General features: G+C 45.2%; 1 protein-coding gene across 15 annotated transcripts in view; it reads left to right on the top strand.

The window, feature by feature from the left end:
* ASXL2 (ASXL transcriptional regulator 2) overlaps positions 1-19,245 on the top strand; it is a 241,609-nt gene that overhangs the window by 55,268 nt on the left and 167,096 nt on the right. For all 15 annotated transcript variants that reach the window (XM_043542007.1, XM_043542006.1, XM_043542005.1 and 12 more), the window contains one exon: positions 15,933-16,015. In XM_043542007.1, the coding sequence (XP_043397942.1) occupies positions 15,933-16,015 (83 nt within the window). The remainder of the gene's footprint in view (positions 1-15,932; positions 16,016-19,245) is intronic.

Raw genomic sequence — 19,245 nt, 5'->3', positions numbered from 1 at the left:
TATCTGCCACTCCTCCTAGTTTAGTATCATCCGCAAATTTGCTGAGAGTGCAATCCACACCATCCTCCAGATCATTTATGAAGATATTGAACAAAACCGGGCCTAGGACCATATCTTGACCTTGGCCAGCTCTAGGCTTGGGCAGCTGCTCCCCACCTTGTGTCCCAGGTACAATGCCTCTGCCTTACACCTTTCAGCTTTTACGGTCAGTCCTGCTTCCTTGAGGCAGGCCAGCACCCTCTTCGCCTGGGACACGTGTTCCTCCCAGGTCTGGCTGAAGACACAGATGTCCTTAATGTACGCCAGGGCCAAGTTCTGCACCCCCCCCCCCCCCAGCTTGTCTAGAATCTCACCAGGCCTAGGCCTGGGGTAGGCATCAGACACGGTGATGGCTTTAAGCTTCCAATAGTCCCCACAGAACCAGATCGACCCGTCTATCTTGGGGACCAGCCCCACGGGTGAGGCCCATGGGCTGTTGAACAGCTGGATCACCTCTAAAGCCAGCATGCCCTTGACCTCTCTCTCCAGGTTCTGGGCTGTTTTCCCAGTGACTCTGAATGGGGGACACCTGATGGGAGGATTGGCTCCCACCTCAGGGAAGAGATCCACCAGGGGGTCTTCCCCGTTCTCTTCCTGACTGTCCCTGACCATGTGCAGGGGTTCCCTCACTCTCCTCCCATACAGCAGCTCAAAAGGGAAGAACCCGGTGGATTCCTGGGGCACGTCCCCGTACCATTGGTGGGGAAGGTACTTGTCCCAGTCCTGCAGATGCTGATTCATAAGTCCTCAGCATCATCCTCCGGGTCCCATAAAATCTCTCCACCAGCCCGTTGGACTGAGGGTGATATGCAGAGGCCCAGGTGGGCCAGACCCCACATTTCTCCCACAAGCCCCGGAGCAGGGCTGACGTGACATTGGACCCCTGTCTGTAAGGACCTCGCGGGGGACCCCCACTCTGCTGAAGATGTTCAGCAGCGTGTCTGCCTCGGTGGAGGACAGAGCCACTGCCTCTGGGTGGCGAAATCATCACTACCAGGACGTATTTCTTCCCCGTCCAGGTCGCCTTGCTGAGGGGCCCCACTATGTCCATAGCCACCTTCTGAAAAGGCTCCTCTGTGATGGGCAGGGGTCTCAAGGGGGCTTCACCCTTATCCCGGGCCTTCCCCACCCTCTGGCCGGGGTGGCAGGACCTGCCGTGCTGCTGGGCTGCGTCACAGACTCCGGGCCAGTCAAAGTTCTGCAGCAGCCACTGCCTGGAGCCTGGATCCCCTGGTGTCCCGAGAGAGGGCCAGGTACGATAGCCGGCGGTGATACTTCTGGGGCACCCCCAGCTACCTCCTGATCCCCCCCACAGTATTCCTTCCCCTTGGGGAGCCCATTCCCGGCACAGGAATCCCTTCTCCCACAGGAATCTTTCCCTGCAGCCTTCCCCAAGGGGGTTTGCAGCGCTGTGGCCAGCAAGTTCCCTCAGCTCCTCCAAGGAGGGATCGTTCTGCAGCTGGGTCTGGAATTCAGCTGCTGGGGAAGGGAGTGGGACCTGTTCCCTCTCGCTGGCTGGGCCTGGGGTCACAGCCCCCCTCCCTCCCTGCCATGGACTCACTTCCCACAGCGCCTCTGGACCAGGCAAACCTGGTTGGCAGTCGTCCTGCCCTGCCTGTGGGTCCCCCCATTCAGCTGGGGTCTTATCTCCCCCACTTGCTCAGCAGTGCCCTTGCTGTCCCAGTGGGGGGCAGGCAGCAAGCTCTCTGCTCTCCTTACAACATCAGAGCCAGTGTGAGCCCCCTCTCGGGTGTGCAGGGGGGCAGGGAACATCTTTGTCCCACCCAGCCCCAGGGGTCTGGTGGCAGGCAGGCAGGTAGCCTAAGCCTAGCAATTCCTCCCCACTGCCAGCCAGGTCATCTGCATTTTCACTGACCATTTCCCTCTCAGCCGATTGGTTCCCTAGATTCAAATTCAAACCCTCGGCCGTTACAGGAGCAGGGCCTGGATCCTGTCCCAAAGAGACAGTCACCCCCCGAACAGGGTCTCACAACTGATATCCTGGAGAACCCCAATGACCAGCCTGCCCGACCCTCCTGTGTCTGCACAGGGATCTGGGCCATAGGCAGGGGAGTGGCTTCATCCCTGGGACCTTCGCCCAGCTCATACAGCCCCTCCGCATCTGGTGGGGGTGCACCACCCAGGGCCTGGCAACAGTTCTCTCTGTCCCAGGATCTCGCCACCCCAGGAATGTCTCCCCATTGACCATCACCTTCCGCTCCCACTGGGGGTCCGAGGGCCTGACCCAGGAAACTCCACACAGACATACAGGTTGGGACCAGGACAGGGAGCCTGTCCACCTCCCCACCCATCTGGCTGACGGAGTCTATGGCCTTGGGACCCCGCAAGGGAGCTAGACACCGGGTCTTTTCCGCAGAGTCCCCCTGGTTCAAATCACCAGCCTGCTCAAAGGCAGTGAGGTGGGCATCCACATCCTCCCCCACCCCCCCTTAACCAGGGGCAGCAATTCAGTCTTGAGGTTCCCTGCGGAACTGGCACCCCGGGGTCTATCCCCACTCACCCCGGGGAGGTCCCCTCTGCCTCTCCCCTCCACCATCTCCACTTCATGCTGCTGCTGCTTCTGCAGCTCTTTCTCGGGCTCTGGCTGTCTCTCACAGTCCTCTTGCTCTCTCAGACTCAGCTCCAATCCCGTCCGTCTCCGATCCCCTGATGGGGAACCCAATCGTGAAGACCCCTGTCTGGTCGGGGACAGGAGTCTTGGGGATGCCTGGCTACCACTCCAGCTGCTCCCAGATCCTGCTATAGCCCCATTTGGGTCAGGAATCTGTTCCTTAGAGTGGTCATCCTCCTCCAGCTGCACGATGAACTGTGCTTTGGTGAACTTTCCAATGCGCAGCCCTTTTTGTGCACAGGGTTACAATGTCCTTCTTACGGAGATGGTGATAGGCCATCACTCTGCTGTTCCCAAGTTGTTGTGGACTCACAGACCTGTGTGCTGTCAGCTCCCCACGGTTTCCAGGGAGAACCCCAAGTGTGCCAACTTTCTTGAGGTCACCACCTCTTTGCCAGGGTCGAGCTGCAGACTCCTCCGCCCCTGGGACTGCTCGCTGCAATCCCCAGGGGAACCCTGTTACTGCAAAAGTCCTTCTCTCTCCCAGGGCCAAGCCGCGGGCTCCTCCGCCCCGAGACTGCTCATCGCAGTCCCCAGGGGGACCCCATTACTGCACAGTCCTTCTCGCTGGTCACACACTCCCAGGGGTTAACCGCCCTCCGAAACCGCTCCTCTCTTAGCCTTCAGCACGCCTGGTCCTCGTCAATCCCCCTTCGTTTTACTGATCCCCAGTCACTTACTGTAGGAAGCGCCATCTACGGGGTGCAGTACATCCCACCTCTGCCACCAGTTATTGCGGAGTCCCCGGGCGATGCTCTGGAACTGCTCCCTATGAAGCCAGTCAGGACTCTGGTGAGGTCTCCTTTCTGTGAGCAGCCTGTCTCTAGGGCAAAAAGCTCACACAGCTTCCACCTTCCTGGGTCTGACCTTGGACCATTCAGCATCTTCTACCCCTCCGTGCGCTTCCCACAGCGAGTCTGCCCAGGCAGCGTCCTGGGGAAGCCAGAGGGTCCTGCACCCCAACTTTTTAGTTAGATGTGACTCTTAGCCAGCCAGTAAAACAGAGGTTTATTAGATGACAGGAACATGGTCTAAACCAGAGCTTTTAGGTACAGAGAACAGGACCCCTCAGCTGGGTCCATTTTGGGGGCAGTGAGCCAGACAACCACATCTGCCCTTCACTCCATGTCCCCAGCCAGCCCCAAACTGACTCCCCCTCCAGCCCCTTCTCCTCTGGGCTTTGTCCCTTTCCCGGGCCAGGAGGTCACCTGATTCCTTTGTTCTCCAACCCTTTAGCTCTTACCTTGCAGGGGGGAAGGGCCCAGGCCATCAGTTGCCAGGAGACAGAGTCTGCAACAATTACACCCCCTTATCCCACCACCTAGAGACTTAAGAAATGCATAGGGGAAACTGAGGCACTCCATCAGTATTCAGAGGAAACATTAAGAACAGTCCCACTTTGTCACAGAACCCCATCACAGATGCGTCTTGTGTTTCCTTGGGCATGACCAAAGGATGAGGGATCAGGACTGAGTACAGCAGTTGAGGTGTTTGAGCGGCTGCTCACCCTGATGGCTAGGGCCTTACAAATTCACAATCCATTTTGGTCAATTTCATGGTCATAGGATGTAAAAAATCATAAATTTCATGGTTTCAGCTATTTAAATCTGAAATTTCATGGTGTTGTAATTGTAGGGTCCTGACCCAAATAGGAGTTGTGGGGGTGGTTGTAATTTTACTGTGTGGGGGAAGGGGAGGAGGGTTGCGGTACTGCTATCCTTACTTCTCCGCTGCCGCTGGCAGGGCACTGCCTTCAGAGCTGGGGGGGTCCAGCCAACGGCTGCTGCTCTCCGGCCACTCGGCACTGAAGGCAGCACAAAAGTAAGGGTGGCAATACCTCAACCCCCTAAAGTAATCTTGTGACCCCCCCCCCCACAACTCCCTTTTGGGTCAGGACCCCCAATTTGAGAGAATCTGGTCTCCCCCGTGAAATCTGTATAGTATAGGGTAAAGGTATACAAAAGACCAGATTTCACAGTCCATGAAGCGTTTTACAAGGCTGTGAATTTGGCAGGGCCATACTGATGGCTGCCAGGCTGCAGCCCCCAGCTCCAGTGTATGAAGACTCTGCTCCGAGCTATCACATCTTGCAGCCAATGCAGCCATTGGAGAACGGCTGGTTTGGATGGGCTATGAACAGCTCAGTGAACTGGAAATGAGCAAATGTACCCTGTTCACACCACCCCCTTCAAACACGTACAACCTGTTCAAACAGGGGGAAGGAGACCAGTTAGACTGTACAGCTTGCGCATCAGATTATGGTGCAGTTTTCCATATGATTGCACTTTTTAACCTTTCTAAATAGTTACTTGTGGACAGGCAGCAGTGATGTTTGAAATGGTTTTCAGAATACTTTTGATGATTTCAATACATTTTTGGTGAACACATTGGTCTTAGAGTAGCAGCCGTGTTAGTCTGTATCCACAAAAAGAAAAGGAGGACTTGTGGCACCTTAGAGACTAACAAATTTATTTGAGCATAAGCTTTCATGAGCTACAGCTCACTTCATCGGATGTATCTTACTTCAGTGGATGCATCCGGTGAAGTGAGCTGTAGCTCACGAAAGCTTATGCTCAAATAAATTTGTTAGTTTCTAAGGTGCCACATTGGTCTTGGTTTACCACAATGTTGGCGAGTAAGTTTCTTGGAAAAAGGAATGAGCTGGAAATTGTATCCAAAGCTTTTAATAAAGTAACACTTGTTTTATAAACACACAAAATCAATTGCAAATAATGGTAAATGTCAAATTATTTGCTATTTGAGTACCACAGAACACAGCATTGCATTCCTCCTCATGCATCATAGGGTGATGTGAATGAAGAAGTAAGTATATATGTGGACAAGGCATCTCTTAGTGCCCTTGCTTGCCTGGACTCAACCCCAGTGATGACGGGTGCACTTTCTGGTTGCCTGTGCTAAGCTGACAAACCAGCAGTGTCCTTGAGACTGCTCCAGGTGAAAATTCTTGCCTTTACGCTCACAGATACTGTGGCGTGCTGTGCCCTGCACACAATATGGATGACATTGACCACACTGGCATTCAAATAGTTTTGTAGTAGCGCCATCTTGGCTTCAACATGCCAAATGTGTATTCTAGCATCAGCTAAGTGTGTAATTAAACCTTCTGCTAGGTGCTCTGTGGTCAGGCTACAATTTTATGAACTAGGGCAGTAGAGTATAAAATGGCAGGAGGCACAGTCACCATGTTGATAAGTCTTGTTTGGAATGAATAAGATCCCTACTTGTCCAGACAGGTAACTAATACTGGTGTGCTGATGAGATCTGGCATGCACCTTTCTTGCACATCCCATATTGATGATCATGAACCTGTCTTTATGGTCAGCCAAAGCCTGCAGAATGATGTAGTGCTATTTGCTGGTGACATATTCAAGGGCTTCTAATGGTGGGCAAACTGTGGGCACATGAGTGCCATTGATGTACCCAGGATAATTTGGGAAGCCTATTCTCTGAAAGCCAGCTGTTGTTTCATGCACATTAGCTATGTCTACCACCCATGGTAAACCATTGTATAATTGCCTCACAAACTCCCACTACCACAGCAGTGACACATGACTTGCCAATATTAAATGTTAACCATGGACCTAGAGCAGTCTGGGGTAGCAGGCTTCCTGGTCGCTGTAGCAACCTGCTTCTGTACTGGTATGGCCTCCTTCTTTTGCATGTCCTGCTGCCGGAGGATTGGAACAAGCTCCTCACATAGCTCCGTGACCCTATGATATTTAACATTTTATCAGTCACGTGGAAGAAAACAGTCATAACTGATAAAGGTGGCAGATGACACAAAAATTGGGGAGTAGTAAATAATAGAGGAGAGGTCACTGCACCCTCAGTTAAGAGAGCCCTTTCCCCCTTGGGGCATGAACCTGGTCTTGTCTAAATTTATGGGACCACCATTTGAGCCTTTAGCAATGTGCTGCTTACTATACCTCTCCTGAAAAGTGGTTTTCCTAATTTTGCCATCACTTCTGCCAGAAGAGTCTCTGAACTGCGTTCCCTGATATTTGAGCCAAGATGTACATTCTTTAAAGATAAGGTATACGTACAGCCTCATCTGAGTTTCTTCCCTAAAGTAGTTTCAGATTTTCATAGCAGTCAAACTACTTACTTACCTGCGTTTTCCCCAAAACCTCAATGCAAATAGGAATGAAGGACAACACACATTGGACATTAGATGAGCACTAGCAATCTACATAGACAGGGCCAAACTGTTTCAGAGGTCCACTCAGCTGTTCCTGGCTCTAGTGGACAGAATGAAAGGTCTCCCAATCTGCTCACAGACAACTTTTGTCTTGGATAATTTCATATATCTGTACTTGTTATGAACAGGCAAATGTTTTACCACCAAGTAATGTGAGTGCTTTGCTCAGCGCATCTTCTGAAAGCTGACAAACACCTATTGGCATGTACTATATGAACTGAAAATTCTCTTACGGTGATTAAAGCTGTTATTTCTGATCCTCTGGTTGGCTTATCTGTAACACTAAAAGATGGAAAAACCTGCAATACCAACAATGTGGTGGGAATCCTGTAGAGGACTGTATACTTGCTTTCGTTTAGAGTCATTATCTGGTTAAACAACTCAAACAACTAAACACTTTATTCAAGTAATAAAATTTTCTTTAAACCAGCATTGGGAGCAGGAGGGAAACTGTTTAGTCTGATGGTGATGTTCCTGACTAGTGCTGATATCAGTCTTATTTCCAGAACATCGCTACAGGCAGGTGGCTAAGAAATGCCAGTTTTAATCTAGAACTTCCTTTTCAAAGCTGGTACAGTTTGGAGGTGGATGAGTGCTGCTCATTTGGTATGAGCTTTCTAAACAGTGCACTGAGGTAAACAAGGTCAGCTTAGTTTTAAAACTGCAACAGTACTGATAGGCATAAGAAGAAAAGCCTTTTGGATAAAGCTGCCTTTGCCGAAGAGACTAGACAGGATTGCAGATCCAAGGCTATTCTTTTGAGCTGGCACGCAGCAGCTGTCTGAGCTGGTACTGTAGCTCAGAGGTGTGACCTGCTTCCATTCATCTCGGTAGACTGTTAATTTTTAAAATTTAATTGTACTAATTTTAAATATCAGTATTTTTCACCATTGATCAAAGAACACAAACCAGAGGAATGATCCTTTAATAAAAGTTCTGCACCGTGTATTATGTCTCAGGTTGGTATTAAGTAGGCAGAGCTTTTTACCCCTGCTTTAGGAAATATAGTCATAGAAATTAGAAATAGAAAGGACCAAGTCTAGTCTAGTTGATTCCATCCTATCAGCCAATGCAGTATTCTGCACAGTGTATATTATTGTGTTGTCTATGTGGCTTTAAATTGTGGCCACAAGGTGTCGCTCATGATTCACATTCGGATGTGCTTTAGCTGGTTTCTGTGGCAGGAGGACAGTGTATTCCTTAAAGGTAGCTATGAACTTAAGATCTAGGTGAAGCTATCCTCTCCCAAGGTGGGATTTAAATGCATACTAATGTCTGTCATGTTGGCATGTGTTTAAGGTTCAGTAAATGACGACTTATCCCTTTTCGCTACTGTTGAAGTACTTTATTTCCTTTTGTTTTCCCCCTGTTTCTTTTTGGTCTCATTTGCTGGTGCTTCCTTGCATGCTATCATGTTTGTACTGATGGTGGCACTGAAAAACTCAGTTGTTATTTCAGGTATTGATACCCCTGCAGAAGTTCTATGTAGCAGAACTTCATAATGAGCCTTTTCCTCTTCCCTATAAAGTTCCTGCTGAGAAGGAAGTTGTTCCTGGCAGAGTAAATCTGAGACACAGCAGCTATTGTCTTGAAGTGAAATTAGCAAATATTGTCTGCCTTTTTTTTCCTTCAACAAGAGAGAAAATGGCCCCATTTCACTAAAGTGGGTGTAGAACTTGCTGCGTATACTGCACTTTCTAACACCTACAGTAATGGGAATTTTAGAAGCTTGCACTTGTTTTGTAATTGTGCTCGGCTTTTGCTAGTCACTGTGGATAACTAATTATGCTTTGGAGATGGGGGGAGAAATATGTGATTTCCAAAGTAGCCTTATCCTGAATCATAGTGACCACTGTACTTTTTATGTCTAGAGCTATCTGGTGTTACTATTTGATAGTACACAGTTAGGTTTTAGGTGTGTGGTCCCAGGATATTAGGGAGACAAGGCGGGTAAGGTAATATCTTTTAAGGACGAACTTTTGTTGGTGAGAGAGAGCGAGGCACGCTTTTGAGCTTCTTCAGGTCAGGAAGAGCTCTGTGTAAGCTCAAAAGCTTCTCTCTCTGGCTGTGTCTACACTACGGGGGGAGATCGATCTAAGTTACGCAATTTCAGCTATGTGAATAACGTAGCTGAAGTAGACGTACTTAGATCTACTTACCAAGGGGTCCTCGCTATGCTATGTCGACGGGAGATGCTGTCCCGTTGACTCCCCTTGCGCTTCTTGTTCAGGTAGAGTACAGGAGTCGATGGGAGAGCGAACTGTGGTCGATTTAGCGCGTCTGCACTAGACCCGCTAAATCAGTCGCCGCACGTCGACCCCATGGTAAGTGTAGACAAGCCCCCCCGCCCCCAACAGAAGTTGGTCCAATAAAAGATATTCCCAAACCCACCCTGAATTTATGGCTTTTTACAACTATTTATAATCCACTTTTAACCCCCCCCCCCCATATTCTCTCTCTCTCTCTCTAGAAACACACACACACACGCACGTAACCCACTTAAGCATGCCCCCCCACCCTGTTCTTTGTCCTTTCACCCTATGATTGGAGGGGTGTTAACAGGTCATTTCACCATTCATCATCATCTACAGTAAAGTCTGGTGCAAGCAACAATGCTTCTGCTACTTCAGTTCTCTTTAGTTGTCTTCCTTACCACTGAGTGTACGGGTCCAACAGTCATACATTGTTATCTTTTGTATTGCAGTAATGCTGTGTGTGCGTGCGTGCATGCATGCATCTGAGTTCCTATATAACACAGACCATAGAATTTTATCCAGTAACTCTTCCGTGAAGACCTGTAACCTGTGGTTGAATTAAAGCATATTTTCTAATCTTGATTTTAAAGACTCAAAGCGATGAAGCCACTACATCCTTTGGTAAATTGTTCCAGTGGTGGTTTACCCTTATTGTTACAAATTTGCACATTTTATTTTCAGTTAGAATGTATCTAGCTTCAGTTTCCAGGCATTGGATTGTCTTTTATATCTGTCTGCTAGATTAAAGTGCATGCTATTTTCTGCCTTCATAGGTACTTATATAATATGATCCAGTCACCTCTTAAACTTTTGATTGATGAGCTAAATAGACTGGGCTCAAATGTCTCACTGTACGATAGCATGTTTTCCAGGCTTCAAATCATTCTTGTGATTCATCTCTGAACCCTATCCAATTTTTCAATATTCTTTTTAAAGTGTTGACACTAGTATTGAGTACAGTTTTCCAGCAGTGATTATGCCAGTGCTCTGTACTGTTTGATGTTCTTGTATTTATACGTCCCAGGATTGCATTACTATTTTAGCCCCAGCACTACGCAATGTGCTAAGACCTGAAAAGGTTTAGAAAAACAACCTATATTCTGTATGTTTATCTTAATAATATGAGGAAAATCAAAACTTGTTCTCCCTCTTCTTGGTCGATGTTTCCTTGGAATAGCATATAGTAAGGGTAGGAGTTTTCTCATCAGGAATTGAAGGGATGAAAGTGTTGAATCTTCGGGAGAAAAATTCAGAATCTTAACCACCTCCTATATTCCCTGGAAAATTCTATACATGGACTAAAGGACTGTTGAAATGAGAATATGGCATAACAAATATCAAGAAAGTGAACCAAAGAGGGGAAGATGAGATATGAATTTCTGATATGAAACAGAATTATTTTTGTCTTCAACAAACATCAGAACATAACATCAGAATGGCCATACTGGGTCAGACCAAAGGTCCATCTAGCCCAGTGTCCTGTCTTCCCACAGTGGCCCATGCCAGGTGCCCCAGAGGGAATGACCAGAACAGGGAATCATCAAGTGATCCATCCCCTGTCACCCATTCCCAGCTTCTGGCAAACAGAGGCTAGGGACACCATCCCTGGCTATCCTGGATGAACCTATCCTCCATGAATTTATCTAGTTCTTTTTTGAACCATGTTATAATCTTGGCTTTCACAACATCCTCTGGCAAAGAGTTCCACAGGTTGACTGTGCGTTGTGTGAAGACATACTTCCTTTTGTTTTGTTTCGAACCCGCTGCCTGTTAATTTCATTTAGTGACCCATAGTTCTTGTCTTATGAGAAGGAGTAAATAACTCTTCCTTATTTACTTTCGCAGCACCAGTCATGATTTTATAGACCTCTATCATATTCCCCTTTCATAGTCTCTTTTCCAAGCTGAAAAGTCCCAATCTTATTAATCTCTCCTCATACAGAAGCGATTCCAGACACCTAATCAATTTCGTTGCCTTTTTCTGAACTTTTTCCAATTGCAATAGATCTTTTTTGATATGGGGTGACCACATCTGCACGCAGTATTCAAGATGTGGACGTACCATGGGTTTCTATAGAGGCATTCCAAACACGCTGTTAGCTTTTTCGACTGCCACTGCAAAATGCACAAGAAACAGCAGAACACTAGCTTATTTTCTCTTTGGCCTGTCATCTTTGATTTATATTCCATAAAGCCCTTCATGGTTTGGGTCCTTGCTTCTTGTGCTTTGAGTATAAGAATGGCCATACTGGGTCAGACCAATGGTCCATCTAGCCCAGTCTCCTGTAGTGACTGGAGTCTCAGGGGAGCCATGCTGAGATAGCTGCGACTGCTCACTAAGGCAAACCCCAAAGAATGGGATAGACAATCCCCCAAACTGTTAGATTAATCAAGCCAGCAACAAAACAGCTTCCACAGCACCTTACTGGTTACCTGGAAGCCAAAAACACAGTTCCCTTCAAACAATCCAGCCTTGAGCTCCCACCCAGGCAGCTAAGTCAAATATGATGATGATTACAAAAAATCTTATTCATATAAAAATTCTACCAATCCCAAAGAATTGGACGCATTACCCACACCACGTTAATGAATATCTCAGATCTTACCCAAATACATGCTTACAGCCAGTTGTTGTTGTTAACTAAACTAAGGTTTATTAAAAAAGAAAAGAGTGAGTGAGTATTGGTTAAAAGATCATTATACATACAGACATGAATAAAGTTCTTAGGCCAGTTTCACAACAAAGATGGTTAGCTTTAGAGTTGCAAAGAGTCCTTTCAGAATCAGGTTTCAGAGTAACAGCCGTGTTAGTCTGTATTCGCAAAAAGAAAAGGAGGACTTGTGGCACCTTAGAGACTAACCAATTTATTTGAGCATAAGCTTTCATGAGCTACAGCTCACTTCATCGGATGCATGCTGTGGAAAGTGTAGAAGATCTTTTTATATACACACAAAGCATGAAAAAATACCTCCCCCCACCCCACTCTCCTGCTGGTAATAGCTTATCTAAAGTGATCACTCTCCTTACAATGTGTATGATGATCAAGTTGGGCCATTTCCAGCACAAATCCAGGTTTTCTCACCCCCCACCCCCCCAAAGCCTTACACATTATAAGGAGAGTGATCACTTTAGATAAGCTATTACCAGCAGGAGAGTGGGGTGGGAGGAGGTATTTTTTCATGCTTTGTGTGTATATAAAAAGATCTTCTAAACTTTCCACAATATGCATCCGATGAAGTGAGCTGTAGCTCACGAAAGCTCATGCTCAAATAAATTGGTTAGTCTCTAAGGTGCCACAAGTCCTCCTTTTCTTTCAGAATCAGTTCATCAAGTTACAGTCCAATGTCCAATATCAGGAGACCTCAAGTCTTGTGACTGAGGCTCTTGACAGCAGACATTTCTTGGGTGAAGAACAGTGGCTTTGAAGTAACCTCCTATTTTCTAAGGACCACGGGTAATTAGCTGAATGGATTAGTATAAGGCAACTGCCCATTTCCTGCCATTTACAGGTAGTTTATTACATACTTCAAAGAGAAATAAAGACCATGATATTACCACATTTATAATTTCTCTAAATGTTAATATTTCCTTCTGATCTTTGAACTAATAGAATACAGTGACAGACAGTAACCATTTGGTGATATTGTTAATCTCTAACAAGATCTAGATAAACATAGACTACTACAATCACTATCTTCTTCTAATTTTTTAACAGTGGCTTTGCTAACTATTTATAAGGAATAGCCCTAATTACACTTTATATACTTTCCTAATATGTCTTTAAAGGTAGAATTTGGGGTCATTTAGCCTGCAAGTTGCTTAACCTTTTTTGGCCCTGTGTCAGACCTGTCTTCCGACGGTGGCCAATGCCAGGTGCTTCAGAGGGAATGAACAGAATAGGCAATAACTGAGTGATCTGTCCCCCATTGTCCAGTCCCAGCTTCTGGCAAGCAGAGGCTAGGGGCACCCAGAGCATGGGGTTGCATCCCTGACCATCTTGGCTATAGCCATTGGTGGACCTGTTCTCCATGGACTTATCTACTTATTTTTTGAATCCCGTTATAGTTTTGGCCTTCACAACATCCCCTGGCAGGGAGTTCCACAGTTGACTGTGTTGTGTGAAAAAGTACTTCCTTTTGTTTGTTTTTAGACCTGCTGCCGATTAATTTCATTGGTTTAACCCTAGTTCTTTGGTTTTCATTGGAGCAACTTATCAGGGGTTGTGCCATCATGGTCTTATCATTCATTCATTCATATTATAGCACCTAGGAGTCCGTCTTGAACCAGGGCTCTTAATAAGGATTGCTTTTGAAGCAGGAACTCTCTCTCTCACTCACACATTTTATAACACTTCATGTTGGCAATACTTGGAAAATACTCATTTTCTGGAAGCAGCAAAGGAATTGGACATCCATTTCACTCAGTGCTGTCTAGGTACTCTTAAGTGATTCTGTCACTGTATTCTCTGAGTACCTAGCACATATTTAAAAATACAAATATCAATCTATTTCTTCCTTCCCACTCGGTAGGAAAAACTATTTCACACACACACAAGACACTATGAAGTTAGACAAAGATTATTGTGGGAAAGCCAAGTTGAGGACACAAGGTTTGCATTTAGTTCTGAATTGGATGAGTTTAGTAAAAAGAAAAGGAGTACTTTTGGCACCTTAGAGACTAACCAATTTATTTGAGCATAACCTTTCGTGAGCTACAGCTCATGAAAGGTTATGCTCAAATAAATTGGTTAGTCTCTAAGGTGCCACAAGTACTCCTTTTCTTTTTGCAAATACAGACTAACACGGCTGTTACTCTGAAACCTATGAGTTTAGTAGTTATTTTTAATTCTTCTAGTAGCGAATTTCACAGCTGATGCCTGCTCCTTTTAAAGTTGTTTCCAGTGCTCATGAGCCTCTCTTTTGATAGGCAGTTAGCTGTATTCCACTGGAATAATGTCATGGTTTCAAAGAGAGACTTGACTGGGATGATGTTAACACTGACCTGTGTTGCTAAGCAAAATGGCTGCTGCATTTTGTACCAGTTGAAGCTTTTTCAGGATATGTGACGTCATTCTGTAGAAGAACTGCAGTAATTGAATATGTGGATTGCTGTATCTGAATCTACTTCCGATGAGATGGGACACAATCTTATTCCATCTAGAAATGTGTATCAGTGTAGAACACTTACTGTTCTGGAGGAAGGAAGAATATTTATAGTATCTTTTGAACTGTAGTTTTTTTTCTTTTTTCACCCTTTCTCCTCTTCCCATCCCCCCGGTGGTGATTTGGGTAATCTGTCTGTACATCTTATGAATTCTGGTTGGTATTATGAAGCTGTTATAGCAATTTTCATAGTATTATTGAATAACTACAGTATGTGGATTCTGTCATAGGCTGACAGGGCTGTGTCACATCTCTGCTAGACTAGGGACAATAGTCAGTCATTACATCTAAATGGTTGGCTATTCAGATGGAAATATCTTGGGACAATGGGGTTAGCTCAAACCTCAGAGAACCAGTATTCTTCTACCCCTCAACTGGCATTTAGAGCAGTGGAAAATCTCTAGCAACAGAACAAAGGAACCATATGTTGGTGTTGCCACATATAAACTTGAGGGACTCAGATACAAGAAGCTTTGGGCAGGAAAAGAAGTGGGGGTATGCTTTCATAGCAGAGAGGGCTCAGTTCAGCTGTGTGACCAACCAAGGTCAGAAAACACAAGCTACACTAGAGGGGAAGAAAAGCTACGTGGTTCAGAAGTCAAGCCATGAGCTGCAGAAGAGTCTTGGACATCTGCAGATGACCTGGACCCCTGCCCAAAGTATACTCCAGAGTGCTGAGGAAGGTGAAACAAGGAGTGTGTGTAGGGTTTATTATTTTTATGTAGATCTGTGTATCCTTGTGCTACTAAAGAAAGAACAGTGATGTTTTAGAACCCAGTGCAAAATGTTTTATGTGTTACAGCTATCATGTGCAGTTGGATTAATTTTGATGGACTATATGGGTTCAAAGAGTCAAAGGTGTTAATGTGACCCTGTCTCAGTTCAACATTCAACAGTTATAAATGAAATTTCAGATACACAGGCATCAGCTTGCTTAATACCATGGCAAACACACTAGGAAATTCATGTTAGAGGTTAAAGGTTAGAAATGTATTGATTGAAACACATAAGGAAAAGAATTAAAACACAACAAAAAGCATTGAAATGGGAATTGAGTGATTATGCAAAACCAACTTAATGAAAACCTGTCAACTTCCTCAATAATTACTAGAGTAGATCTTTTAGAAAAACATCCAATCTTGATTTAAAAATTGTAAGTGATGGTGGATGCTCCATGACCTTTCGTAAATTGTTCACCAAATTTACATCTTGTTTGCGGTCGGCTTTTACAACAGGCTTGAAGGTTCTAGGGACAAGGCAGTTGGACTGTGAGGTCTTACCTAGTAAGTTTTTTTTTTTTTTTTCTGAAGGTGTAGCCTATATAGACCAATCAGATTTGTCCATCCACTTAAGTGAGAACTAAAAATCCCAATTACTTTAAGCTTTAAATGGTAAAAAGAAATTTGAAGCTATGCAGTATTTATGTATTTAATCTATTGCCATGACTTGCAATTATAGTCTCAGGTGAAAGGGATAGGGAAGAGATTCCTGCAACCCATTAATTGCTGTGCTCCCTGGAGACATGAAAACTGTTAAGTGTGGATTTATTTAGGAGAAGATACTTTGTTTTATGAAAAATTGCAGATAAGTAATTTTGCCCTCTTCATCTGTTTATGCATGCCAGGTCCTGGAGAAATATCCCAACACACCTATGAGCCATAAAGAGATTCTTCAAGTTATCCAGAAAGAAGGACTGAAAGAAATCAGGTGAGTTGCTCTACCATTCAGTCCTATTTTGTGCATTTTTTTGTTACTAAAGATAAAATTGTAAAATTTTCAAGTGCATAAAGGACTTAGGCCCTTAAATTCTATTTTATGAAATGATTCCTGAGTGACTTAGTGTTGTGAATTTTACTCCAAGTGATTCATGCAGTTCATAATTTGTTTCTAAGGAAGCTCTATCTGTCTTTGTTCTGCAGCCCTTGTAATTGCTCATAGAAGGGGACGTGCTCTGGTATTTTAGGCTCCAATCTTACTGGGATAATCTTTTTAATGCAAAACTGAAAATTACTCTACTAGCTTTTATTAACTTATATTCACTGTTTAAAATCTGGAATTCAGCATTTTTGTGGAGTGTTTTAAGCTCAGATATTGCCACATTGCACAGCACAGAACTCTAAAGAAAAATTAACTAGAACTAAATAAACATGAAACTGACTCCCACCCCCACATCCCCCCCTTAAAAGAATCCCCTCATGGCTGGCTGTGAGACTTTGCTAGTACTGGGTTCTGCCCTTACAACAGATCTAGGAGAGTGAGCATAACAGACCAGAACAAGCCTCTGCTCGAAGTGCTCCCGTGAGTTCAGCCTCAGCGCTCTAGGACTGGTAAAAAGGCGGTTGTTAGGAAAGGAAAAAGCATAAAACTAGGTCACTCTCACCCAGTCCTCATCAGAAAAAAGCAGAGGTCTCCTCATGCTGCCTTTTTAAACAGCTCAAGGCTGAAAATGAGTCCTGTTGGCATCCCCTCAGGTACCAGTCACTGTGCTTTGGTACATGCCTTTCGGGCATGTCTCACCTGGCAGAATCCTTAGCATTGAAGCTCTTGGTACTGACATCATCGGTATCTGGGACCCTGGTACTTCATCTTCATCTGTTTGCCCTCGGTACCATCTTTCCCAGTAGCAGAAGCTTCCACAGTACTGGGCGGCCTCAGTGTCAGCTCACCCTGAATTGCCACTGCTCTCCTCTGTGGTGAGAATACCATTCATGCTACCAACCACTTGCACCATTATGGTATCAAGTTCTTCTTCAGTGCCAGCCACATTGGATGCTGTGGTTTTGCTTGGGACCCCGGTTAAGGTAGTCTCTACCTCTAGAGAAGGAAATACTCATTCTCCTCAGCCTCTGAGCATAGCAGGGAGTGGTATCACTCCAGCCACTCTTCAAGGTCCCAATAATTTGATCAGTATAGCTCTGATAGGGAATCTAGAGCACTTTATTATTTCCCTACATCTAGGGGTTCAAAAGACAAGCATTCTCCATGGTATTGGCCCTCCTGGCCTCTTACCCTTATTACCAGTCTTGGGCATATTGTGCAGCTTGGGAATTATAGCCTGCTAGGAAGCCAGCTTCTGCAACTCCATCTAGGCTCAGGTCTCCTCCTCTCACAAATCACAGGGGAATGCTTCAAGGACTTTAGAGAACAGTTCCTGAGCAATTACAGGAGCAAGGCTTTGAGGAAGAGGATCTGCATGCTGAAGAACTTATACAAGCAACTATTTCTTCTTTTTCTTCACTGGATAAGAGCATTCACCTTCTTTATCAAACACAAAACTTGATGATTACAAGGCCTTTCATTTGCAGTTTTGCCATATTACAGACACCCCTGAAATAGTAGTGGAAGTTCTCCAGGAGAAATCCCATAACTCCTGGACACTTTTCATGGATCTCTACCTGAACAGTTGGCTAACAAGTGACTTCTGGAACCAGCTATACAGGTCTGGCAGACACCAGCATGCCCAATGCCTACATTCAAAAGAGCTGATTATCAAGTCCCATTATCAGGATTTGAGCAGTTCTGCATGCATCCTGTTCGAGGCTCTTTAGTTGTGGCTGCAGTCCATGAATGAACCAGACAGCAGGGATCACGAATGTCTATGCCCTGAGTAAAGAAACAAAAAAAGATTATTTATTTGGACACACATTACTCTTCAGCCAGCTGCAAATGAGAATTTGCCAATTACTGGACATGTTTATTATGCTAAATATGATTATTTAAATTGGCACTGTGCTTCTAAATTCTTGGACAAATTCCCCCTTGACAGCAAGAAGGAATTTAAGTTCCTTGTTCCTGAGGGTCAGATGGTGACATGCTCCTCTCTCTAGGCTTCACTTCTTAAAGGTTCTTGAGTATCATTAAGATCATTAGGTGCCTCCTATCCTATACCAAGGAGGAAGCAGGTCAGGCCACAGAGTTACTAGACCCAGGAAAGGCCATATGAACCTCCTAAGAAGAGACAGAGAAACCAAAGGAAACCTTCTGCCTCCTCCTCATCAGTTGCTCACCCAGCAACCTCACCAAGGCAGCCAATTTGATTCGTTGGTTGGGAATTCTGTTTTGGAGGATCATTTTTCACTGTCTCTGCTTCTGGAAATACTATTTTATTTTCAAGGAGCCTGGAATCTTATCACAATAGATGGTTGGGTCCCGAGGGATCACAGGGGGTGGGGGTAAGCTATACAATTCTAGACCCTCCCTATTTCTGCACCTCCCTGTCCCATCCCTTTTCAGGAATGCCTCTCAGAAGAGACTGTTATATCAAGAGATGATGGAGTTAATTCTAAGTCCTGGAGCAGTGGAAGAAGTGCCTCTGGAACACAGAGGGAAGGCTTTACTCCCATTATTTTCTAATACCAAAGAAAAAGGGGGAAAGGTGCCCAATTCTGGACTTGATATAGCTAAATACCTGAATCTGCTGATTCAAATTCTGGATGGTAACATTAGCCACCAAAATCTCCTTTTTAGAGCCACAGGACTGGTTCACGGCTCTCAGCTTCCAAGATGCCTAGTTTCACGTAACAATCTATCCAGCTCACAGGAAAAAAATTCTTGAGGTTCCAAGTGGGTAATTGCCACTACCAATACAGAGTTCTGTAATTTGGACTATCAACAGTGCCAACAGGCTTTACAAAATGCCTGGTGGTGATGGTGGTTCACCCGAGACAGCAAGGAATCCAGGTATACCCATACCTCAGTGATTGGCTCCTTCAAGGGAAATAAGCACAGCATGGGGATGACTGCATTTATTGGAGATCCAAGCGTTTCACCTACCTGAGTCTCAGTCAACAAAGAGAAGTCATTGTTAATACCTATCCAGAGGACAGAGCTCATTGAGTCAGTACTAGATTCCACAGTGGCCTCTAAAGTCTAATAAACTTTAAGTTCCCAAAAAATTTAATGTGAAGTTCCTGGAGTGGCTGCTACTATTACAGGCT

Source organism: Chelonia mydas, chromosome 3 (genome assembly GCF_015237465.2).
Source record: "Chelonia mydas isolate rCheMyd1 chromosome 3, rCheMyd1.pri.v2, whole genome shotgun sequence".
In the NCBI taxonomy this organism is placed as follows: Eukaryota; Metazoa; Chordata; order Testudines; family Cheloniidae; genus Chelonia; species Chelonia mydas.
The sequence above is the reverse complement of the archived record's forward strand: the minus strand, read 5'-3'. Positions and strand labels throughout refer to the sequence as shown.